The sequence below is a fragment of the Strigops habroptila genome, chromosome 3 (genome assembly GCF_004027225.2).
Source record: "Strigops habroptila isolate Jane chromosome 3, bStrHab1.2.pri, whole genome shotgun sequence".
NCBI lineage: Eukaryota > Metazoa > Chordata > Aves > Psittaciformes > Psittacidae > Strigops > Strigops habroptila.
The window spans coordinates 76685864-76712030 of NC_044279.2; the positions used below are offsets into that span (position 1 = coordinate 76685864).

Sequence of the window (26167 nt, forward strand, 5' to 3'; positions counted from 1 at the left end):
AGGGAAAGCTGAGGGACATAACTGAATGGGCAAGCCCATGAGAATGGGCAAGTTGAAGGGGAAGAGGGCAGGAGAGGACATCAGAGAATTTGGATTCCCAGTCATACTCTTATCGGTGAAAACATGCAAGACATTACGGACTAGGGAAAATCTGGGGGGAAAGCGAAGGAAACTGAAGGAGGCATCGTTTTAATTTTCAAGGCCACATAAAAAAGCTGAAGGGAAAACAGGCTGAAACACGGGCGATAGAAGAGGGAAGAGAAGGGTTGGGTGATGAAGGGAAACAGGATTAGAACAGCTTTGAAGTGTGCGAAGAGGAGGAGAAAAAAAAACCCAACTCAGCCCTTTATTTTGAGATGGTTTGTTGTCCTTATGTTGAATCTGTCTGGGAAGAGCTTCATGTTTCAAAGGCTTATTCAAATGCTAGCAGGGATACCTCCCCTTTGAAATACTGAAAGCCACTGTATTAAGCTTCTGGACACAGCTTCTAGGCACCTGTGTGCAAGAAAAAGGGACAACCAAGGGGGCAAGCTGGTATGGGGAGTGGCAAGGGCTGTGCACTGAGGGGAAGGCTGCTTGGGTAGATAAAACAAGCTGGGGTACTTGCTGAAAAAAACCTCCGCTTTTTCCATGCACAAGGGTTGGGGTCAGGTTATTGCCACCTTTGCTTGTCCTCTCCCCTTTGCTGGAAGGGTTATGTGGGGAAGGACATATGCGCATAAGGGCAGGATGGGTCCAGGTCTGTGTCAGAGCTGTTGGCTCACCTCAGGGAGGTGAAACTGGGTCCCGTGTGGCTTCGCACAGGAACACCCAGTATGAGGATATCCTTTAGCAGGAATGCTCCCTGGTGCATGGGAAGCAGAAATCTTGAGCTGGTTCTTCCTTGCTTCCAGGGGCCACCCCGCAGAGTTCATTTTAGAGCAGAGCAGACATGTGGTCCTTGTTCAGAGATCAGACTCTGCGTTTTATCAATGCCGTATCACCACTTACAGCTCTGTGGGGAGTAGGCATCAATCAGGGCACCATAGCTTTGAAAATTATTTTGAACGTGGTTACAGCCCTTTTATGTATGAAATTCTCATCATTCCGAAGCCCAGGTTTTATCCTAAATGTAACAGATAGATCTCCTAGTGGAGATTCATCTGTAATTTCATAATATGTAACACCGAGAGTAAGATTGTAACCTCCAGATCTTTCGACACCAACAAATATTTGCTCCATTTTACAGATAGGAAAACCAAGGCAAAGCAAGCGTAAAGGGAACATACAAAAGTGTAAAATAAGCCTGTTGTACTTTTTGGCTTCTGTATGAAGAATAGGAGGATCTTAGGCATTTTGTTTTGTTTCTAAGAAATTTGGGGGGGTGGTTTGTGGTTGTTTTTGTATTCGAAATGAAAAGCCTACCTAAGTGGGAGGACAAGTAAAATAAGAGCTAATATAATATGTCTAGTATCAGGAGAATAGAAAATGAGCAAGGAAGCACTATTCTGCCAGCATCCCTCTGCCAGAGAGTGTCCCTCTCAAAGTCATCAGTTTTTCCAAACTCCCCTTTGATTTCAGGAGCTCATTCATTTCACCAAAGTGCTATCTTCCTATATCGTGAATTAAGGTGTAAATGGTAGAAATAAATAAAGTGCTCTGAGAATACTGGCATGTCCTCCAAGAGTTGAAGACCATAAATGACAGTCCATGATTTTTCTGAGCAAGCAGAGGAGAAAGCAACCAAACTACTAAACTGGTCCTCTGTCTCCCACCTTCTGTTTAACACAAAAGAGAGGGAAAGGAAAAATCTGGTTTTCATCAAACCCTTTGCAAGTAACTTCTAAGGGACTTACTAAAGGTCCTAAACCTGCCAAAAAAGCCAAACTTCGGGCTTGTGTTCCCTGAATTTCAATTCAGAGCTCTAAATGCGGCATGGAAATCACATAGAGTTCTCAAAACCAAGCTCAGCTAGCCCTGGCTTTCTCTGAAATCCTATCTCCATACACAGACTGGTCTGCCTCCAGTCACTTTCCCCTCCTCTCTCCTCTTACATTCCCTCTCCTGCATGTTCTTCCTCATGCTGACATTAAGTGTTCCTTCTTATCCTTTACTACTAGGTGGGCTCCTTCTTCATGATCAATTTGTGCCTGGTGGTCATTGCCACACAGTTCTCGGAGACCAAGCAGCGGGAACACCAGCTGATGCAGGAGCAGAGGGCCCGGTACCTCTCCTCCAGCACTGTTGCCAGCTACATGGAGCCGGGAGACTGCTACGAGGAGATCTTCCAATACGTCTGCCACATCATGCGCAAAGCCAAACGCCGCACCCTTGGGCTGTATAACAGCATACAGAGCCGGCGCCAGGGCCACGTGCAGCCGAGCAATGCCGAGCTAGGCATGAACAGGAAAAGCCAGAGGCACTACAGTAAGGATTGCATGTGTAAAGCTGTAAATGCCAATAGCGGAAATGTGAGCATAACCAGGAGCATCTCTATGTGCCAGCTTGCCAAAGGACCTGTGCCTACAAAGCACAGAATTAGAATTAACGTTGGATATTGAGCATGGGGCCATGCCCAGTGCACTAGACCCACAAGGTGGGGATGACCAGCAAGAATGGGAATGAAACAGGGGTGACCACCAGGGAACATGGGAAACCCAGGTCTAAAACCCAGAGTCTTGTAAAGGGCTCCAGGTCTGGTGTAGCAGGGTAACGATAGCAGTCTGGGAGAGAGAAGTATTACGGGGATATGACAAAGTGGGACTAAGGATCTGACTTGGTGACACAGCAGATCCCCCAAAGTTCTCTGCCTAAAGTGAGTTTCTGTGCTACGAGAGAGAGGCAAAGGGAGTAGAATTGTAATGGGTGTCTCCTGAACCAAGGGAGCAATACTGAAAAAGTTAGGCAAGGGCAATGGAGACAATTTCTCTTGATGGAAGCACATGCTTTTGTGTAAAATTAGATATGAGATACCATTTAAATTGGATTCCTGGCCTGAAAAGTAACTGTAAAAATAGTTTTATAGAGTTAGCATTAACTGCTTCCAGTGCCTTTCCTAAGTTATGTTCCCACTAACAAGCAAAAAGCATATTTTCCTTCAGCTGGTCTTGCATATTCAGTCTTTCATTTTCTTTACTTGCTGGAAGAAAAGTTTCTGCAGCCTTCATGGACTGAGTTAATTAATTAATTGATTCATGTCTATTTGATCTTCCAGGCCCAACTTGGAGGGTTGAGGAACACAAACTTAGTTTTCTCGCTGAAGTCAGGAGATCTGTTCTGACTCAGAGTCCATGGACTGTCAGGAGGAAGTGTTCCTGCACTACCTTTTCTTGCTTCTTGAAATGCTTTGCTAATGTGGCTTCTCTAACTTAGAGAGTTCAGCTCAGCATGTGGGTTCTTGGACCCCACTTGTAGCAGTTCAGGCCAAAAAGCAGCCCTCGTGATTGTTTTTCCCTCAGTTCCAATGTAATGCAAGCTACCGAGTCTCAAGCTGTGACTCCTGCATCAGCCAAAACAGTGCTTCCTCTGATGGATGCGAACCCCCATTGAGCCTAATCACTGGCAGCGGAAGAGTACCATGGCTTTTGGTGACACAGCCAGTGTAAAGCCCCTAACGGCAATGGCTTTTATTACTGGCCTTGAGATGATGTGCCAGTGCTTGGTCATCCTTACCACTAAAAAGCCCAGTTACCCTGTCTAAATACTCAAAAGTCAAACATGTGCCCAGTTTCAGTGTCTTTTTCAAAGCCTCCTCCTTTAAGCGTGATCATTTCTCTCCCCAGGGCTTTGCCAGCAGCACAACTCTCTTGACTGCCCTCCTCAGGACTTTGTCCAGCCCATTGCTGTGACAGCAACCTCTGATCCCACCAACTGCCCCCGATGCCATAGGGTGGAGCATGAAGCATCCCGAAGGCTCTCTGTCCTGGATAACGCTGACTCAGAGGAGGAGGATGGAGGAGCCAGCAAAGAGGAGGGAGAGGGCAGCAGAGAGGACCAGGGCACCTCAGCACTGGAGAAGGAGGAGGAAGAGGTGGAAGAAGGTGGACGGCTGAAGCTCTGCAGTGACATGTGGAGAGAAGTGAGGATCAAGCTTCGAGTGATTGTGGACAGCAAGTACTTCAACCGTGGGATCATGATTGCAATCCTAGTGAACACTATCAGCATGGGCATCGAGCACCATGAGCAGGTAAGGCACCTTAGGGCATGGGTAAGCAGAGGGAACAAGTGAGTCCCGCTGGGGGTTACGGCTTTGCTAAGCAGTTAATGCAACTTGGTGGAGGCAGAGATTGAGCAATTTGGATCCGAGGCTGCAGCACAGATGGTCCCAGCACGGCTTTGGAGAAATCCTCAGGATCTTGCACAATCTTTTCTTCCTTACCCCTGCACTTAATCCCTTTTGCTGCCTTTATGTATTTATCTCTCACCTCCTTTCAACCCCTCTCTTTTCCTCCTTCTTGCTTAATTTTATCCCTCTGTTTTTCTTTTCCCCTGTCTTCTGTTCCCATCTTCTTTCTTCTTCACCCTCGTGTCTTCCATCTTCCTCATCTCTCTCCCATTTCCCTCTTCATTAGCTTACTGAATCCTTAGTCTATTTGGTTATTTTAATGTGCCCTCTGGGGATGTCACAGGCACTTCACCAGCATGTCAATTCAAATCTATCAGCTTGCTAGCCTTTCCAGCTTAATTAAGAGATGCCTGAGCACAGTCTAACTATACAAGAAGGCTAGGAAAGGCACCACCTCCCATGCCCAGTCGTTTTGGGGGCTCAGATGGGTTGAGCCTTTGCCCTGGCAGCAAGAAGTGATAGATGGGTCAGACAATAGCAGGTGTGGGCACGGGTTTGACTTTCATGCCAATAGTTTTTAGGCAGCTCTGAGTCAGCAGCACACTTTATCCTAATGACAGACTTACAATATGGAGAAAGATTGCGTGCCCTTATTTTATAGCTGGGAAACAGAGGCTGTGTCTACTTTGTGATGTGCAGAGCCAGCTTCAGAGGATATTAAGCATGCCCATGACCTTGCATCTGTATTTCTGGTAGCTGTGTTGCACTTTGCATTAAAGGAGTCCATGCTGTACATGCAAGTCTCGGATCTACACTGCCTGAATGTGATCATGATTCACTCTACGAGCCTGCCCAGATCACAAAAATAGGAGATTGCTCCACTACTGAGATGCTGACTGCATTGAAGCTTTGGAACCAAGGTGAAGTCTAGTCCTGTACACAGTCTCGGGCAGCAAAGAGACAGGGTAATCTGGTTCAAGCAAGGCATTCTCATTTGCCCTATGCTGTATCAGGGTGGAGATATCTTTAGACCCAAAGTACATTAAATTCTCTGTTTGAGGCAACATAGCGTGTGAGCCAGTATTTGAAGCCTCATATGTCTGGATCTCACCCACATAGCAAGCATTAGACCATTTTTCAAACCTCAGTTAGTTTCTGATAGAAGGATGGGAAACCTTAATTTGAACCCAGAATGCAAAACTGCACTGGATGCTTCAGTACCAGAAAAATACTGGCAGGAGCTTAGAGGAGAGGAGAATGAAGAAGAGGCTGGAGGGGTTGACTCATGAAAATAGATAAAAAAGAGAGATGTATTTAACACATAGCAGAGAGATGAGTAAGGGTTGAAGCCCAGGAAAATATGAAAACTGCCCACTGATATTTTAAAGATGTGAGCACCAAGCAGGGAAAGCCATTGTTCATTTTGGTTTATTGAAGACAGCGTGACTTAAGCATTTAGCAGAAGAATAGTTGAGCCAGAGGTAGAGCATTCACTCTCATGTTCTGGCTACCCTGTGTGCAGATTTAAGCTCTTCTAGGCCACCTCTGCTGTGTTTGTACAGCCTGCAGCAGAGTGGGCTCTGCCTGCAGCCTTGGGGTTTCTAGTAGCAGGCTATTAATGACATGTCCTTAAAGTTATGTTACCACCTTTTATCCATAAGTAGCTAGGAAAAGCTTATGACCCTGCATGCTGTTTCTGCTAGTAAGTGATGTCAGCTGAATTGATCATAACCGAAATATGTGGTGTAGCCTGTTTATTTAAAATATGTATATTGAATCCTGACACAAGAAAGTTAAAAATAATTCAGACCATAACACGAATTCCAGGTCCTTTCCAGAAAGTCAGCAGTTAACTCGAAAGCACTCAGACATACATGCTTCCCTTTGTTTTCTTTCAGTGTTCCTCAATACATCTCAGACTGGTACTTCATCACCTCCTTTTCTCTCCTTCCTTTGTTTGGTGTTTTTTTGTTTTTTTGTTTGTTTGTTTGTTGTTGTTGTTATTTTTTTCCCAGAAATACAAATTTCACAGAAAGATTTCCAGCAAAAAACCTCTGTCCACAGAGATCTGTGGTTTGCAGGGTGATGCCATCCTATGATCGAAGTAGCTTCTGTTGCTTCAGCTGCTTCATCATACGAATGTCTCTTGGCCCAGAGCTAGTGCATATAGAGAGCTCTTTTATTTTCTGGTGCATGGGAGATCACAACCCCAGCCACATTCTGGGGACATATCTGGCTGGGCAGGATGTGTGGAGGTGTCACAGGTTTGAGCACTTGTTCACAGACTGTACACTGATGAGTTGGTCCACTGACCAAAGCACCCACCAACCATCACCAAGGGGAGAGATAGACTGTACAGGCACAAGGTTCAGGTTCAGAAACACAGGAACCTGGGGGACAGAGCCCATGTGCAAGTCTTGCCTTCAATTCCTGAGCCTTGATCAGCAGAAAGAATGGCATGAATTAAAATTATCTGTTTGTTACAAGTCAGGGGTTTAATATTCGCAATGTCTTTCTGCCACTTAGCCTCAGCAACTCAAACCACTTTGCTTGAATCCAAATCACCTTGGAATCTGGCTTTGTTTAGCTTATGCATCTAGTCCCCTTGTCCTTTCCTATATATGTGGCCACGGCAGTTTCCCATCTCCTTGTGCATTTCTTGTGAGGGAAATAAACTTGGTTTGGGGACAAACTGCACTGCTATGAGTCATTTTAAATCCTTAAGCTTATCACAAGTTATCACTTGTAAATAGATAAGTTTATTCAAATCCATCAATGTGCATTATACCATATAATATTCTCAGTATTAAGTCTTCAGATATTGCTGGGACATTGCACAAGCCAAAATCAATCACTTCAAGCTTTGTCCTCCTTGAAATATTTTTTGCAGTTCTTCAGATCTGCTTCTACTTGGAAATTCCTATTTTTAAAATCCAGTGTAGAAAATATTAGATGCTTGTGGCTGTCCAGAAGGATCCTTTTAAGAGGCTCACTTTTTAAAATATTCACAGAGGATGTGGTGGTACTGCTCGCTTTTCTCCCTTATTCAGCTTTCAGATGAAAGGCTGGTCCCAGCTGAACATCCCAGGCTGCCTTTCTCTTATATTTCTTGCATGGCCTGTTGGACTCAAGCTTCTTTGCTATTAGTAGCCAATGAGAGAATTGCCAGATAACTTGGTTTGTCTTCCCCAGTACCTACTCACCATATTCCTTTGTACACCAGATCAATACTTTATGAGGTCTTGTGCGGATCAGGAAACGATCCCCTGTTTCCTAACTACAGCAGACCTGTGGATCAGTACCTTCATATCCTATAGCCTATGTGATTTCCCTTTAAACCAGCATTTATTGCATCCGTAAGTTCATATTTTACAGTTATTGCTTCTCTTTTTACTATTTGCTGCTTGTCAAAAACATTCAGAAAATGTCCAAGCCAGCTCATCATACTGACATTTAGTAAATGATGGAACAGTCTCCCTGGGGTGGTAGATGAAACCACATTACTTCAGTCTTGTAGAACTAGGGCATAACAAAACATCACGAAATCCTGCATTGGTTTGGGGTGGTGATTAGAGTAAGAAAAAGCTAGTTGGTATGTTCAGTGGCTGATTTCTATGCCTTTTCTGATTATTGTCAAATAACTTTGAAATAGCGAGTAAAAATGGAGTCTGGAGTGGCCTCTTTATGGAATATTTCTCTCTCACATTCTCAGAGGCAGTGATGTGCAGGTACAGTTTTGTAGGGCTGGTCTGCTTAGATCACATCAATCACTCTTCGGTTTCTAGACAGCTGTAAATTTACTCCTGGTTAGGAGAAACTTCTGCAGGGACTTCATGGTTGTCTACATATTCATAGAATCATAGAATCAACTAGGTTAGAAAAGACCTTTAATATCATCAAGTCCAACCATTACCCCAGGACTGCCAAGGCCACCACTAAACCATGTCACTGAGGGCCTCATCTACACAGTTTTTGAGCACTTCCAGGGATGGTGATTCCACCATTTCCTGGGAAGCATGTTCCAATACCAGATCCCTCTGCAGAGCCTCCCTGTCCTTCAGCAGATCAACACTCCCAGCCAACTTGGTGGTGTCTGCAAATTTAATGAGGGTGCACTCAATCCCCTTCATCAATGAAGATAGTAACACTGGCCCTAATACTGAGCCCCAAGGGACACTGGTAGTGGCCAGTCGCCCACTAGATGTGATGCCATTTACAACCACTCTACGGGCTCGGCCATCCAGTCGGTTTCCAATGCAGGAAAGAATCCACCTATCCAGGCCGTGAGCAGCCAGTTTCTCCAGGAGAATGCTGTGAGAGACAGTGCCAAATGCTTTACTTAAGTCCAAATAGACAATGTCCACAGCCTTTCCCTCATCAACCAGCTGAGTCACCCTGTCGTAGAAGGACACCAGGCTGATCAAGCAGCCCTTCATGAACCCATGCTGACTGGCCTGACCCCTTCATTTTCCTGCATGTGCTTTATGATCTCATGCAGGACCATCTGCTCCATGACCTTCCCCAGCACTGAGGTCAGGCTGAGAGGCCTGTAGTTCCCAGGGTCTTCCTTCCTGCTCCTTTTGTAGAAAGGTGTCAAGTCGGCCAACCTCCAATCATCAGGGACATGCCCCCTAGACCAGGACTGCTGGTAGATGCTGGCGAGTGGCTTAGCAAACTCCTCTGACAGCTCCTTCAGCACTCTTCTGTGGAACCCATCCGGCTCCATAGACTTGTGTACGCCTAAGTGGAGCAGGAGGTCACTAACGGTTTCTTCCTGAATTATGGGGACTTCAATCATCTCCCCATCTCTGCCATCCAACTCAGGGAACTAAGTACCCTGAGGATGGCTGGTGACTACTAAAGACTGAGGCAAAGGCAGCATTAAGTACCTGAGCTTTTTCCTCATCCTCAGTAACTAGCTTTCCCCTAGTATCCAGTAGAGGATGGAGGTTCTCTTTGGCCCTCCTTTTAGTGTTAATATATTTCTGAAAGTACTTTTATTATCGTTTATGGCAGTGGCCAGATTTAATTCCATCTGTGCCTTGATCTTTCTGTCTTTCTCTCTACATAGCCTAACAACATCCTTATAGTTCTCATGGGGTGACAGTCCCTTCTTCCACAGATGATAAATTCTCACTTTTACGCTGAGTTCCAGCGCTATCTCCCTGTTCATCCAGGCTGGTCTCTTGCCTGCCAGTTTGATCTTCAGCGCATAGGGACCATCTGCTCCTGCACCTTAAGGATTTCATTCTTGAAGTGTCCAGCTTTCCTGGACCCCTTTGTCCTTCAGTAATGTTTCCCAAGGAGTTCTGTCAACCAGTGTCCTAAACAGGCCTCTGGAAAGTCTAAGGTGGAGGTTTTGCTGACCTTCTTCCTGACTTCTCCAAGGATTGAAAATTCAATCATTTGTGATTGCTTTGCTTAAGACAGCCTCCAACCATCACGTCACCTACCAGTCCTTCTCTGTTTGCGAACAGAAAATCCAGCCAGGCATCTCCCCTAGTTGGCTCACCAACCAGCTGGGTTAGGAAGTTATCTTCCACGCCCCCCATGAACCTCTTGGATTTTTTCCTCTCTGCTGTGTTGTACTTCCAGCAGACATCTGGTAAGTTGAAGTCCTCCATGAGAACAAGGGCAAGCAATTTTGAAATTTCTCTCAGTTGTTTGAAGAACACTTCATCTGTAGCTTCATCCTGGCTGCGTGGTCTATAACAGACTCCTACCAGGATATCTGCTTGGTTGGCCTTCTCCCTGATCTTCACCCACAAATATTCAGCCTTCTCCATCACAACATTGAGTTCAAGTCAGTCAATGCACTCCCTAACATTCAGTGCAACCCCACCACCTCTTTTTCCTTGCCTATCCCTTCTGAAGAGCCTGTAGCCATCCACTGCAGCATTCCAATCATGCAAATCATTCCACCATGTTTCTGTGATGGCAATTATGTCATGATTTCCCTGCTGCACAATGGCTTCCAGCTCCTCTTGTTTGTTGCTCATGCTGCGGGCGTTGGCATAAATGCATTTAAGTTTCCCTGTGGATCTGGACTCCAGCAGCGGCACGCTACCCTGTGGCTCATGTCTAGCGAGCCTGGTGTTATCCCTTTCCCCCTTCGAACCTAGTTGAAAGCCCTGTCTATAAGCCCTGCTAGCTCCTGGGCAAGAATCCCTTTCCCCCTTTGGGATAGGTGTACTCCATCTGCCGCCCACAGGCCTGGTGCCGTGTAGACTGACCCATAGTCAGAAAACCGCAAGTTATGGCACTGACACCAGTCACAGAGCCAGGAATTAATGAATGTGATTTTTCTGATTGTCACTGATTGTGACTAGCAGGAGGGACAAGAACACTACTTGGGCTCCCAAACCCTAAACCAGTTGCCCCAAGGCCCTGTCCATCATATTCGAAAAATCCTGGCAGTCAGGTGAAGTTCCCGATGACTGGAAGAAGGGTAATATAACCCCCATTTTCAAGAAGGGGAAGGTGGAAGACCCGGGGAACTACAGACCAGTCAGCCTCACCTCTGTGCCTGGCAAAATCTTGGAACAGTTTCTCCTGGAAAACATGCTAAGGCACATGAAAAACAACGAGGTGGTTGGTGACAGCCAACATGGCTTCACTAAGGGGAAATCCTGCCTGACCAATTTGGTGGCCTTCTATGATGGAGCCACGGAACGGATGGACAGCGGCAGAGCAGTTGATGTCATCTACCTGGACTTGTGCAAAGCATTCGACACTGTCCCACATGACATCCTTGTCTCTAAATTGGAGAGACATCAATTTGATATATGGACCACTCGGTGGATAAAAAACTGGCTCGATGGCCGCACGCAAAGAGTTGTGGTAAATGGCTCGATGTCCAGTTGGAAACCTGTAACGAGTGGTGTCCCTCAGGGATCGGTGTTGGGACCCGTCCTGTTCAACATCTTTGCCGGCGACATGGACAGTGGGATTGAGTGCGCCCTCAGCAAGTTTGCCGACGACACCAAGCTGTGTGGTTCGGTTGATACGCTGGAGGGAAGGGATGCCATCCAGAGGGACCTTGACACACTTGTGAGGTGGGCCGATGCCAACCTTATGAAGTTTAACCAAGCCAAGTGTAAGGTCCTACACCTGGGTCGGGGCAATCCCAGGCACTGCTACAGGCTGGGCAGAGAAGAGATTCAGAGCAGCCCTGCAGAAAAGGACTTGGGGGTGTTGGTTGACGAGAAGCTTAACATGAGCCGGCAGTGTGCACTTGCAGCCCAGAAAGCCAACCGCATCCTGGGCTGCATCAAAAGAAGCGGGCCAGCAGGTCGAAGGAGGTGATCCTGCCCCTCTACTCTGCTCTTGTGAGACCTCACTTGGAGTACTGCGTACAGCTCTGGTGTCCTCAACATAAAAAGGACATGGAGCTGTTGGAACGAGTCCAGAGGAGGGCCACGAGGATGATAAGAGGGCTGGAGCACCTCCCGTATGAAGACAGGCTGAGAAAGTTGGGGCTGTTCAGCCTGGAGAAGAGAAGGCTGCGTGGTGACCTCATAGCAGCCTTCCAGTATCTGAAGGGGGTCTACAAGGATGCTGGGGAGGGACTCTTCCTTAGGGACTGTAGTGGTAGGACAAGGGCTAATGGGTTCAAACTTAAACAGAGGAAGTTTAGATTAGATATAAGGAAGAAGTTCTTTACAGTGAGGGTGGTGAAGCACTGGAATGGGTTGCCCAGGGAGGTTGTGGATGCTCCATCCCTGATGGTGTTCAAGGCCAGGTTGGACAGAGCCTTGAGCCACATGGTTTAGGGCAAGGTGTCCCTGCCCATGGCAGGGGGGTTGGAACTAGATGATCTTAAGGTCCTTTCCAACCCTTACGATTCTATGATTCTATGATTCTATGAAGTCCTTCTTGAGACTCCTCAGGCTTCTTGAATTGATTTCCTCATTGCCCACCTGGAAGACTAATAAAGGATAGTAGTTGCGGGGCCATACCAGACGAGTGAGTTTTCTGGAGGAGTCCCTTACCTTGGCCCCAGGGAGGCACAAGACTTCCCTGTGAAAACCTTTTCTAAAGTGCAGCAGTTTCTGGATCCTGTCAGATAATGGACTAATTACTTTTTCAGTCTAATCTGACATAAGAACTCCAATGTTAGTAAGAAACTGAAAAGGGGAAAAAAGCTGAGCTGCTGCCCTCTATTGCCCTAGTTCTGGTTTCTGATCACTGGGCAGGAGCTCTGAAGTAGATCCAATTCATACATTTCACTCTCAGTATTTGATCTACATTGTTAGGGATTAAGGACTTTGTGCCATGAAGAATTGCGTAGTTTCATAGATTTGGAAAGAGATCCAAAGTAGGTGAACCTACTTTGTATGCCTACAAAGTATGCAAAGTAGGTGAACCAGTCTGATTCAGACGCTGGCTCTGGGCATGCTTTGCCCCCTGTGATGTATCTTCCCTTCCAAGCCACCCTCCTCACCCTAATACTCAGCTCCCACAGTTTTGTTCAAGTTTCTCTCCTAGTGTGATGGGTAAACCATTCTATCAGACCACTTTTTCCCTGTTTCCTTGCCTGCTTCAGCAAGTTCACGCTTCCCTGGCCAGAGAGAGTCCCCTGCATCAGCCGTGTCCACTGCCACTCACTGCCACAGTGCCTCAGGTGTGAGGGCATCCCCCCATAGAACACGGCCCCTGGTGTCCCCAGCTCTGCAGCCCTGGCTCCCAATACTGGCACTTTGCACTCTGCTGAATTATCTGTATCTCCAGAAATGGCTGCAATGCAGGATCTGCCTTTAGCCAGTGAGTATACTTCTCCAGCTTACTTCTCTCTCTTTTTCTATTCTTTATTTTCTTGAGTTCATTCCTTCTGTCTTGCTCTTCCTTCTTCAGGAAGAACCCTACTCCAATTTAAAAAAAAAAAAAAAACTCTAAAAAATCTCTCCTCTACTTCTTTTGGGTGCCAGTGAGTTTATTTTACTTTTTATTTTTTCAACTTTGTTTTTTTATTCTTTTTTCACTGTCTTTCTCTCTGCCCATCTCTCCTTCCTTTCCCTGCCCAGTCTTTCCTGCCCCTCTCTCTAGGAAGGATGCTTTGCTGGGGCTGATTGACAGCCCATTAGAAAAAGATTAACAGGTGGAGGCTTGACTAGAGAAAGAGATGTCAGGGAGGGAAGGAGAGACCCGGAACAGATGACCTTTTCCACAAGGAAGATGCAAGCATGGCTTTTCAAACATCAATTGCTCAAGAGAGAATGTGTGGACAGCAGAGGGGAGGATAATCCACCATCATAGCCTGTTGCTTTTATACATTGCTCATTCTCACTGACAATCATTTGATTCAGGCTGAAATTGGCATCTCTGTTTAGCATATGGACCTCATGTTCCTAGCAAGTGTCATTACTGGCTGGCTCTCCATGAAGTGATCTTCATGTCTCCCTTCCCACGTGCACTTGCTTGTTGTATCTCTGTCTTCAGTCTTATTTCCCCTTCTTTCTCCCTCCTTTTCAGGATGGTTTTGTTATTCAAATGTAATTATGGATGGAAACTGAGCCATCTCCCTTTTTTTTAATTTTAAAGAAATTGAGTATTTCAATAAAAATCTGCAATAAGGAGTGCAAGAAATTAGCAAAGGGTGTGGAAAGCCACAGATGTGAGGAGCAGTTTCCAGTCCCTTTGCTCACCTGGGAGTCTCTGGGCCCCTCGGGGTCCCAGAGCAGGGGTTAAATCAGCCCCCTGCTTAGGGGGAGGGTCAGGCCCAGAATTGCATTCCTCCCTCACTTCACCTTCCAACAGATGAATAAGTAACTGGTACAGCCAACACAAAGGCTGCCCTTCTAGTGGGCACTGATAATGAGTTAATGGTAAAAATGCTGGTTCTGACCTGCAGGGACTGATCTTTTTTTCTGCAGTGCCAGGAGCCTGTGTCCTCGCTTGCCTCTAACAGCAGGCTTTTGCAGTTTTGTTCCCATCTTTTTTACATGATGCTTAAAAGAGTGGCTTGGTGTCCACACATAGATCAGACCAACATGAAGGAAGAAAGGAGTCTTCCGCCACCTTTTCAGCATGGGTATCCAAACAGTGAGAACAGTACTGCCTGCTACCACAGAGCCTGGATCAGACCCACCTTGAAGGCTTGGAGCTGGGGCACAGTAGATTAGATTAAACATCAAATATATAACCTTGTCTGAGGCGTGACATACCTACTTCAAGGTAAACATGGAAATTTGGGCTAGAGGAGCCCTGAAGAAGTGCCTTGGACCTTTCATGCCCTGTTCTCTGCTTGTGAAGGTGGCACACCTTCACCTGGAGCAGGTCCCCCTCAACTGCTGCTTGGGAAGGTGATGTCCAGCATCAGGTTAATTGCACTAGCAGTCTCATGCAGTCTGAAGGCCATGGGTTGTCCAGCTTGGCTCCAAGATGCAGCCCATTATACTGGGAGGAAGCTCTTCTCTCACTTGTTCAAGACCTCAACCCTTGCTGTTTGGCCTGGTGCAGTCCTAGTCCCTGGGCGAGAGGTGCTTTGAGCAGGTGAGTCCATCCCAAATTCAGTTTGTCTCTGTTTCACAGGGATGGCAAGATCCTGGCATCCCTCATCAATGACATCAGCACATCCTCTGTCTCCCTCTGAAGCAACATTTCATTCCTGAGGAAACGGTCTAGACCCTTTCCTGACCTTGTCAGAGAAGTTTCCAAGGCTGCACACACTGAAGAAAAAGTCATTAATTCAGAAAACAAAAGGAGAAGTAATTTAATTTGCTCAGACTTGTTCCACTGATGGAGTCATTAAAACACTTTCTTTCATATGCACAAACACATCGGTCTCTGCTGGAGAAGGCTGTTTCACAGGGGCTGAAACAAGTGTCAGACTAAAAAATGCCTGAGACAGGGTCAGATTGCTTTTTTTTTTCCCCTTTTTTCCTTTTTTTTTTTTTTAATTTCCTTTCAACACAGTCATCTTCTGTCATCCCTGGAGTCCATTTTTCTCTTTTTCTCACTCTTTCTTGCTCTTCTTGTCCCTTACAGGCAGGTAATTATTGAGATCACTCTAAAGATAGAGGCATGACAAAAGACTGCTGGAGCAAGAGCAGAGAATTAACGTACACCAAGGATTTGGTGGAAAGTGGGGAAAAGAAAAACAATAAAGATAAAAACATAGGGAAAAAGGGTGGAGAAGTGCAATGGGCTTTAGAGGAAGACAGGGGAACTGTTTTTCTATCGTTCAAATGTTTTCAGATGTCAGCAAAAAGTTGTGCTAGTCACCTGTGGAAACCTTGGGGGAAGAAGTCCTTGAAGAAATAGGTGGCCCACAGATCATCCACATTTGCCCTTCTTCAAAAATACTCAAGTTCTTTGCACAAAGTAAAGCAGCCTTTAGCTGGGGGACCAGGATGTGCAGTGGGATGTGGGAGGTGCTTGGTCGGCCTTGGCTGTGTAAATGACAGTGGGGCTTCTGACTATCTCTAGTGAATGAATTTGTTAGGGACATAATCTATGATGAAGGTAGTAAATGTGCAAAGGGATTGGAGGGCAAGTGGCTCTATCCATCTCTAATCTCACCCATGGAAGCCTCGCAGCTCCATACAAAGCCTGTCCCTTGGGAAGGGTGACACTTTATTTCCTATAATTTCAGGGCTCTTTCAGTTCTGACTCTCTGAATTTGCTTTCTCTCCAGCCAGAGGAATTGACCAACATCTTGGAGATCAGCAACGTTGTCTTTACAAGCATGTTTGCCCTGGAGATGATCCTGAAACTTGCTGCTTTTGGTCTCTTTGATTACCTCCGCAACCCCTACAACATCTTTGACAGTATCATCGTCATTATCAGGTGACAAGGGCCTTGGGGATCAACTAAAACATTCATAAGAAAGAGTTCCACAGTACTTGCACATTTCCATGTGCCTTTTGAAAAAGGATTTAGCACCTATACTAGGAGGAGCTGAGCTGATGCACAAGACCGAGAATGGGGAGACCAAGATGTCTTTTCCCAACACCTGTTGACCCTAGGCAAGCCGCATAGCATTTCTGCTCCTTGGTTCTCTCCTCTGTAGAATGGAGGCAATTGCGATTGCCTTGTAAATCCACAACAAATATTAGCTGTAAAATATTTTAAAAATGTTTAATGTGTGATAGAAGAACCTGTCTTGCTGGAATTTAATGCTGCAGTCTTTTCTTCATTCCTGCAACATGCAGCGCCATGTTCATCTTGAGAGAGAAATGTAGCTTTCTACAAATAAGTACATGCCTATAGTACATGCTTCTAATTCTACCTTGCTCAAACAGGTTTTCCTTCTGACCCCTTTATACTTGCTGCCAATGCAGGGGTGAAAACTAGGGTTAGCACTGCTTTTACTCTCTCTTTTCTGTTCATTCACTTATCTTTCATTTTGTCTCTTGTACTCCCTGTGCCTCTCCGGGCCATAGCATCTGGGAGATCATCGGCCAGGCAGATGGAGGGCTGTCTGTGCTGAGGACTTTCCGTCTCCTGCGGGTGCTGAAGTTGGTGCGTTTCATGCCCGCGCTGCGCCGCCAGCTTGTGGTGCTGATGAAGACTATGGACAACGTAGCCACCTTTTGCATGCTCCTCATGCTTTTCATCTTTATATTCAGGTGAGGAGACAGTTAGTTGCCTCACAGTGTTTTGGAGAGGCACTGCATGGCTCATGTGGACAGCAACTTCAGAGCATGATTGCATGACTCATTTGGCTCATTGCTCTAGGCTTAGGCAGCAGTGACAAACGTTTGTTTTTTCATAAGGATTGAGGTTACTGCTGCACTAAATTGGGTTCAGCAGCCGAAGTTTTGGCCTGGATGGGTTGGAGAAATACTGCCATCAAATGCGCATGTTGAGCATAATGTCCCATTGTAGGATAGGTGAAGTCTCTTGGTAGTCAGCACTGGCTGCAGGAACAGTTCATACTGGAGGCTGACTGGCAGAAAAGTGGCAGGAAGCAACCAAGAAAGTTCGTCAGATGCAGTGGTAGGGAGGTGAAGAAAAATGAAAGCAAACAAGAATGACGGAGAGAGCAGATCTGAAGGACAGGTTAGTGGGAATAGCTCTGAAGCAGTACAGGTGGAAAGCAAGGGTCTTTGGTGAGTTATAAGGGTGCAATACACAGCTCCTTCTTCACAGATAGGTCCCAGAGGTCTGGCTGTGTTGTTCTACCCCTCGCTTTTTTGGTGTTACATTAGATTGTTGGGAGGAAAAAAGAATGGCTCTGATGAGCTCATTGTGGTGGCAGAGATATTTATATTTGACACCATCTCCACTTTTTGTCCCAACAGCATCCTGGGAATGCACATCTTTGGTTGCAAGTTCAGCCTCAGGACAGACACAGGAGATACAGTTCCTGACCGGAAGAATTTTGACTCCCTGCTGTGGGCCATCGTCACTGTCTTCCAGGTGAGCCCACTTTGCTCTCTATGGGTGGGCCAGGGCAAAGTGAAGAGGATCAGGAGGTGCTTTTTCTCATTGTGGAGTGTTGCACTTGCTCCTGATAGCACTAAAGGCCACACAAAAGGAGCTGGCATGTGATGTTTGGAGGAAGAACAACTGTGTGCTGTAACCAAACAACTGGTATATCTCTCAGACAGAGATGCTCCTACTTCCCTAGCAGGCAGTTTGCAAAGATCACTCCTGTATGGCAATTCCCATATTTAACACCATCACCTCAGCACATGACTGTCCTCACGGTTGCTCTTGTTTCTTCTTTATTCAGCTAAAACTATTGGGCAGTACCACAGATGGACAGTGACAGTGGGCAGTGTGTATATGGTTATGGGGAAGTCAAAATGTGGTCCTGATGTGTATCCTTTCACTGTCTTTTTCTGAGAACCCCCTTCGAGTTCTTCCTGCGTGTTTATGTGGCCTCTGTTCCTGGTTGTAGATCCTAACCCAGGAGGACTGGAATGTTGTGCTCTATAATGGTATGGCCTCCACCTCACCATGGGCATCCCTCTACTTTGTGGCTCTCATGACATTTGGCAATTATGTCCTCTTTAATCTACTGGTGGCCATTCTCGTGGAAGGATTCCAGGCTGAGGTGAGTTGCCACTGAGACCTCATTAGGAGGAATAGAGGTGCTAAAAAGGGAACCTTTGAGACACTTTGAGGGTGTTGGGGTGGAGGACTCCCAAAGTATCACACTTCTGTCATTTCCCATGTCAAGTTCGGGGTGGGCCTCATTAAAAAAACCCAAACCAACAGTATTAATCCTTGCAAAGAAAAAGACAAGCCCTCTGGAAGAGAGCTCACAATTTTCGCCCTGTGCAACAGACCCTATCCTACCAGGGTGAGTCCTTTGTCCCTCTAAAAGCAGGAATGCAGTATGTCAGCCATCCCAGGTCATGTGAGACTTTTTCCAGTGATCGCACTGGTGCCTGGCAGCCAAAGAGGGTTTTGCAGTTGTTCCAGCAACAAAAGACAAGAATAAACGGTCTTTTCTGTTTATGAGTTCCCAACTTCTAAATCTGTGTGTTCCAGGGTGATGCCAATCGGTCATACTCAGATGAAGATCAGAGTTCATCAAACATGGATGAGTTAGATCAGTTCCAAGAGGTCCAGGAAGGCTCAGGTACAGCCACATTTGCTTATTTCCCATTGCTGTTCAGTGAGAAGTCTGAAAGCAGATTGTGCAGAAAATTCACTCCCATCTCCAAGAACTTAGTTTTCATTTTGAACTTTGTGCTAATTTATGGTGTTATCAGTGGAAAAACAGAGTTGTGATGGCATCCTGAAAAATGAGGTAGCTGTAGGGAGCAGTTCTTGAATGACCAACAGAACAGCAGCTAGGAGAGAGGAGTGAGACCGTCTTTGCTTAGCTTCAGGGGCACATTTAAGGAATACTGTGTCCAAATCTTAGACCCACATTCGGATGGGGGATACTAACACATTAAAAAAGACTTGGACAAATCTGGAAGTCTTGCCTTGTTGCAAGAGGTAATGAAACTTAGAGAAACCAGAGAAGCACACTCTGTAAGTGTGCTAACCATAAGGAGACATTTCTGATGGTAGATGGCACTTTAATTGAGAAGGAAAAAAGCATAATGAAATTGTAAAGGTTGGAGGCTGAAGCTAGGCAAATTCAGACTGAAAAAAGACATATTTTTAAGAAAAGATAATTAACTGTTGGAACAGTCTGCCTACAAACTGCCAGGTAAGGTCTCCACCCCTCAAAGTCTTTCCTTGAAGACTGCAAGTCTTTGTACAAGAGCTATTATACTTCATGCAGGACTTGATGGCAGAGAGCAGTGAGAGTAGCTTGCTAGGCGATGGATGGTGAGCCAGGAGCTGAGGTGGGGGCGACAGAAGGGCAAGGATCACACTAACAAAGGGACAGTGCATACACAAGGTGCACAGAGCAGGTCTGCTGACACTAGTGAGGGTCAGCCAATGGTTCAGTGATTGCTAGGCAAGTCCACAGTGGTGAGGCAGGTCTGAGCCCAAGCCAAAAAATCCAGTCAGCAAGGCAAGATTGGGATCAGCAAGGTGCAAGAACAAGCACAAGCACACTCACAGCATAACCCAGGCAAGGACCACAAACACAGGCCTGAGCTTAAATGCAGCTCCCACAGCAAGGAGCAGTGGCTCTAGTACTGGCTTGTCACAGCTCTTTCCAGCAACTTAGCTGTTTTCACAGCAGTGTGATCCTGGGTTACATGGCTGCACCATATCAGAGCTTACCTTGAATATAGGCAGCCAAACCCCTGGGAGGACAGATGGGGAGTGGTTATGGAGCCTGCTGGTACACTCATGGCTGTGACACTGTGTTCAGGCAAGCATATGTGACCTTTGTTATGCAATAGGTCAAACAGAAATCATTGTTCCAGTCCTTTCAGGCATTAAAATCCAGGACCCCATTCTCTCCATCCATCTCAACAAATGCTGATGGTCATCCATAGTGCCTAACGTACCCCTCAGAGGTGCCCTGGACCTTCAAGGTCAATGATCAGCCATTCGAAGAGGCCCAGTGTAGTAGTATAGACTGGGTTGAAGAGTATGATTGTAGGGATTTAAAGATGACCCCAATACATGGATGGCTGCGGATCTCCTCACATCTTATGCTCTTCCTCAGTGTCTCAGCTTAACTGCTTTAAATGGCTAATCTGACAGTTGGTGGTGTTTGCTTAGGCCTGAAGATGCAGGTGTCTGTTCTTGGCATGCAGAAGCATACTCTTCTCCCTTTTCTGCCAGGGTTTTGCTTCTTGCTTTGCCCATCAGCCGAAGCCTGCCTGACCAGCACTTTGCTTGTTTGCCTGGCCCCAAGGATTGCTGCTGTCAGTTTTAGGGGCTGAGGAGATTACTTCAAAGTCTTCCCAGTTTTTGCTACAATACCCTAAATCAGAAGGAATGCATGTTGATTGATGCTAAACAGATAATATTCTGCTAAGTGCTGCTAACATGCTAAACAGCTTAGACACCAAAACAGTCACTGAATAGTGAGGAACCCACCTTCTTCTTTTCTTTCCTCTTTCTGCATCTTTCCACCCAGATCCCAAGCTCTGTGCAATTCCTGTGACACCTAATGGTCACTTGGACCCATCCTTGCCCTCTTCCAACCCACCAGTGGCTGCTGGGGGGGTCACCAACTCTTCACGCAATTCCCTGCAGCCTGACCAGATCCGTGTTGCTGTTGGCTCCCGGAAGAGCAGTGTGATGTCCCTGGGGAGAATGACCTATGACCAGCGATCCTTGGTGAGTGAGTAGAAATGTGCTGTACCCTTCGTTTGAAGTCCAGGCACTCTGTTGTCTTTCTGCCCATCAGCTGGGGATTCCTGCGGAGGATTGCACTGCTGCTGTAGGCTTCTAACACAAGCCCATTGCCTGTTTTTAGGAAGCCAGGTCAGTTCACATTATTTATCTAGATTTCCAGATTACTGAAGTCAATTTCCAGGTTTCTGATCTATATTCCATTGAGTGTGGGATTCAGTTTTTTCATATTCCTCTGGTGGGAGAGGGGGAACAGCAAGAAGACAGAGTCTCCTTCTTAGAGTGAAACATGTTTTGTCCCCTAGCCCTTTTCTTGTTTTCCTAGAGCACAGGACACAAAATGGTGCCCTGGGTGAGTTAAGGGCATAGGAATATCTAGGTGATGCCAAAACTGCCAAGTCCCATAACAGATGGGTTTTCTGGAAGCTTTTGTAACAATAAAGAGAGAAATCTTGACTTGGAGCTCTCCACAGTAGGTCCTGCTGCCCCTCAGTGCTTCCCCAAGCACTGCTGGCTGTCTAGCCAATGCATCTCAGACCTGTCCACCTTGTAACATCAGCTTCTGGGCTTTCTATCCATTGACACACACAGCTTTGGGGGGTGCATCAGTGCTCAGGGGGTTCATACCCCTGTTATTTCTAAACAGGGAGAGCTGGCAGCCACATGCTACATGATAAGTTGCTGTTGTGGTTGGACTGGACTATAACCAACAAGCCTGTTTCTCTCATTTCTTCCTTTTACTAAGACTGAACTCAAAGGTGGTGTGTCAGATTATCCATCACCCTGTACCTTGTGTTATCCTTTACCCCAAGGCAGTGTAAAAAGCTGCCAGTTGGATTTTTGGAGAGCTTTATTCTTGCTCTGTGTGGGTTAACAACATCAGGCACCTGGCCTTTGGCTTTATTATTTACCTTCCCCAAAAGTGCTTTGCACACAGATGGTGCTATAAAGTAATCACGGCCAACAACATTGCTAACTCATTATTGATTTATTGTCAGATTTACAATGATTGCTGCTAAATTCCCACAATGCAACTTCCTCAAAGGCTGAAAAATGGCAGCCTCCTGGCTTAGGAGCCCAGGGAGAAGCCTGTGATCTGAAACAGAATCGCATGCTCTCTCCTTGTGCCCAGTCTCTGAATCCGCATTCCACTCTCTTACAGTCCGGCTCTCGCAGTTCCCACTATGGTGCCTGGGGCTGCAGTGGAGCCTGGGGGAGCCGTCGCTCCAGCTGGAACAGTCTGGCCCGAGGACACAGCCTGAAGCACAAACCTCCCTCTGCTGAGCATGAATCCCTCCTGTCTGGGGAAAGGCACAGGGTGGCAGATGGGGACCCGGACAGGACAGGAAGGGTGTTTCATCACCGCCGGACCCTCTCCCTGGACAACAAAGGCTCCTGTGACCTGCTGGAGTTGGCCTCCATCCCATCTGGCCACAGAGTGACCCATAAGCTGGGAGCAGCATCTGGGACTAGTGAGCATCAAGACTGCAATGGCAAAATGCCCAGTATTGCCAAGGAGATCTTCCCAAAGATGAACAACCGCAAGGAACGGGGAGAAGATGATGAAGAGATAGATTATGTGAGTACTTGGGTGGAAGGAACCTGGGGTTACACCACAGTGCTGTGGGAAACCCAAATCCATCTTCAAGTTTAGTCTCCCTGCCACGTGGAAGGTAACCAGTGGCACTTGCTTTTGCTGTGTCCCTCCAGAGCCTGTGCTTTCGCATCCGGAAGATGATGGAAGTCTATAAGCCAGACTGGTGTGAGTTACGGGAAGACTGGTCCATATATCTCTTCTCTCCGCAAAACAGGTTTGTGCAGTTTTTGCCATGAGACGGTTGAAAAATGGGGCAGATTCTATTGCTAGGCTGGCCACATCCACAGATCTGCATGTTAGGTTGCAACTTTAAACTTGCCAGCTGCGCAGGCTGTGTTTTGACTTCTCCATCCCTGTTTCTACAGCCAAGCAGCTTTCTTCCTTGATTCTGGAGATGAAAGAAAGGATGAGAATCCTAAATAGTTATTGTGATTTTCCTTCCCTTTGGAGCATCCCATTTTTCTTTTGTGTAATCATAAATATTTGTAGCAAAACAAGGCGGGGAATACTAACATTAACCCAAAAAGGAGAAGGAATGTACTATTAACAACTCTATAATACTGGTACTTCCTCCCCTGGTGCCAGAACAGTCCATTTCATTTTCAGTCCCAGAACAACTTACCAACAGTTGTATCACACCTTTTAGGGCAAAGTTAGAATTCTCCTTGCTTGAAAAAAAGAAATTTGGGATAAATTCTTCCTGCGAAAGGGGTCTTCCCACCAGGGGAAAATGTCCATCTACCCCAGCCAACAATATTCTCACCCATGTGTAAAGAAGATTTCATTACAGGTCATGATGGAGAACTCTTTGCTCTGTGTGACACCTATACTAACGGACATAGGTGTCTTTCAGAATGGACAGAAGTAAGGTCCCCATGACTGCCAACCTACCTGCCTCTCCTCAGTTTTCATCATGTGGCCTCTTTGCCCTGTGGTTTCTTCCCCTGTTTGGGAGAAAAACTGAAACTCAGCCTCTTCTCTACAGGACAAGAGAGGAGCACAGAGCCATAGTGTTAGGAAACCACTCAGGCACTGGGACAATGAATGAAGGTTCAGCTCATGCTCTGCCCTTGCTCTGCTTCAGGCTCCCTATGTGACTGTGGGCCACCCAAGGATATTGCCATGTTAAGGGACATCAGTATCAGTGGTAGGAAAGTTGCTATGTCAGAGCCCAGTTTTGGCCAGACCTCTCAATTCTCTGTGCTCATAGCTCCTAACCTTGCTCTGCCCAAGGCACAGGTGCCTACAGGAACTCTCTTGCAGGTTTCGCCTCCTCTGCCAAACGGTCATTGCTCACAAGCTCTTCGACTATGTTGTGCTGGCCTTCATCTTCCTGAACTGCATTACCATTGCCCTGGAGAGACCGCAGATTGAACACAGAAGTACGGTGAGCAACATTTCCTCCAAACTGCTTTTTAGCGCATCTGACAGAAGTTCATAAGTGTTCCTGGCATTGTTATGACCTCTGGAAGAACTTGAGCAGTAAAGACCAGCTCCCATTCATCTATTCAAATGCCCAAGTATTAATCATCATATAGCGTGTGCTTCCCTGCAGGGTCTTATAATAAGGCAACCCACTTTATAATACAGTAATCCTAGTTCCCTCCCTCTTGGACAGTGAGTCCTCCAGGCACCTGCAGTTAAGAGATGACTGGCAAAAGGGACAGGGACTGGGAACTAAAAGACAGAAGTAACTTCCATTCTGGGGGAACAGCATGTCATCATTCATGTATGCTGCTTTTGAGCTATGGCTCAAAATGGAGATGAGTCAAGGGGGCAAGTGAAGTGGCTTTTTTCTGCACATTTGCCTTAGCTGACCCCCAGACTCTACCGCACTTACACGCAATCCAGGGGTCAGTGCTCAGCAGCTCTTCAGGAAGAGTTCCAGGTCAGTGCAGCAGGTCAGGACTGAGCAGCGCTGGCAGACAGTGCCTTGAAACCAGATGTTCAGGATGCATTGCAAATCCCATCCACTGTGCTCTTGCAGATTTGCATAGGATCCTGTCCCAGCTGTGGCACAGCGCTGATCCTAGGTGTATGAGCTCAAAGCTGCCCAGCACTGACCTTTACCAAGGGCACATCTCTTATTTCCCCAGCTTTCAGACCCTTCACAGGAAAGCAAAATATATCAGGTTCATCAGAGGAACCTGGCAAAGTAACAAGAACTCAAGATACATTTAAGGCCTTTCTCTATTTTTTTTATTTCCTAGGAGAGAATCTTTCTCACTGTGTCCAACTACATTTTCACAGCAATTTTTGTAGCAGAGATGACACTGAAGGTAAGTTACTGGAGATGGACAGCTCAGAGCCTTTTCCTAGTGTCAGGAACAACATGGTTCATGTTTGCTCAGCACACTTCTGAAATGTCTCATCTTTTCAGTGTGCCAGTCCTTCCCTCTGCCTTGGTAAAGGCAGGTACTACTTGGAGTCAAGTTCATTCTTGTCAGGTATGAAGGGAATGTTTATCCTAGGCTTTAAATCCAAAGGGATCTTAGTATATGGGAGGAATAGCTGGCCTTTGGATATGGATTTTATAATGTTGTCAAATGTCCATTCACTTTCTCCTGGAGCAAGAATGGGGGAAATAACAACAATATTAATAACATGCTCTTTATTGAGATAATTATTCAGTAGGTGCCTGAATACCTTTCAACAATGGGTAAAACTTGTTATTCCCCTCTTGTATTTGGGAAAGAGTCCTAAAACTGGGCACCTGAAGTTAACCCCCTAAAATTCGTACCTGAATTATGGCCATGATTTGCAGGGTATTCAGCTCTCCTCCAAACCAGCAATTTCTATAGCACTTGCTGGTGTTGAGAACTGCTGAGAATTAAACTACTCCCTTATAAACCAAAGTATGGGTTATGGTGCCCGATTTTACCTCCCAGGTGATCTCTGGTCTGGGAGACTTGCCCCAGGTCTGTGGTATGGCAGGGAAAGGTTTCCTGCATGTTCCCTACAGTGTTCTTTTGCTCAGGGAAGCAGAGGAAAGGTGAGAAGACACCATGGCCCTTTTATTTCTGGAGTTATGTGCCACTACTTTCTGCAAAGACATTTTCTTTCATAGCCTTCCAGGTGAAACAAAAAGAGATGAGATGACACTTCAGTGTCATGTGGAGTTGATAACTGTTGTCCATCCTCCCCTTCTCTCTACAGCTGCCCTCTACCAAGCAACATGCAGAGGAGCCATTTAACCCCCTCTTCTCTCCCCTTTCTTGCAGGTAGTCTCTCTAGGCCTGTATTTTGGGGATCAGGCTTATCTCCGCAGCAGCTGGAACATCTTGGATGGCTTCTTGGTCTTCGTGTCTCTCATTGACATTGTGGTCTCGGTGGCCTCTGCTGGAGGTGCCAAAATCCTGGGAGTGCTGCGAGTCCTCCGGCTGCTGCGCACTTTACGTCCCCTCCGGTCAGAGCTCCACCAAGCCCTGCTCAGCCCCCTCCTTCCCACTGGGCCTCCCCCAGAAGGGTCCCAGAGTCAGCTCCAGTTGTGCCAGGCAAAAAATGGTCTTTGACAAGCCATAAACCTCAGGGGAGTTCCCCTTAGTACTGTGGCTCTGGCCTTGGAGGTACCTGATCAGGCAGCTAACCCATGGGACAGAAGAGACTTTTTGGTCACAGGAGAGTGATCCCCACTGACG

General features: G+C 46.4%; 1 protein-coding gene across 4 annotated transcripts in view; it reads left to right on the forward strand.

Annotated features, from left to right (window-relative positions):
- The window catches only part of CACNA1I (calcium voltage-gated channel subunit alpha1 I), a 201525-nt gene that overhangs the window by 151610 nt on the left and 23748 nt on the right, over window positions 1-26167 (forward strand). For all 4 annotated transcript variants that reach the window (XM_030479820.1, XM_030479822.1, XM_030479821.1 and 1 more), the window contains 13 exons: window positions 2100-2406; window positions 3762-4165; window positions 15900-16051; window positions 16648-16833; window positions 17509-17626; window positions 18111-18266; window positions 18707-18797; window positions 20715-20917; window positions 22095-22511; window positions 22643-22743; window positions 23793-23916; window positions 24740-24808; window positions 25751-25935. In XM_030479820.1, coding sequence (XP_030335680.1) covers window positions 2100-2406; window positions 3762-4165; window positions 15900-16051; window positions 16648-16833; window positions 17509-17626; window positions 18111-18266; window positions 18707-18797; window positions 20715-20917; window positions 22095-22511; window positions 22643-22743; window positions 23793-23916; window positions 24740-24808; window positions 25751-25935 — 2513 coding nt within the window. The remainder of the gene's footprint in view (window positions 1-2099; window positions 2407-3761; window positions 4166-15899; window positions 16052-16647; window positions 16834-17508; window positions 17627-18110; window positions 18267-18706; window positions 18798-20714; window positions 20918-22094; window positions 22512-22642; window positions 22744-23792; window positions 23917-24739; window positions 24809-25750; window positions 25936-26167) is intronic.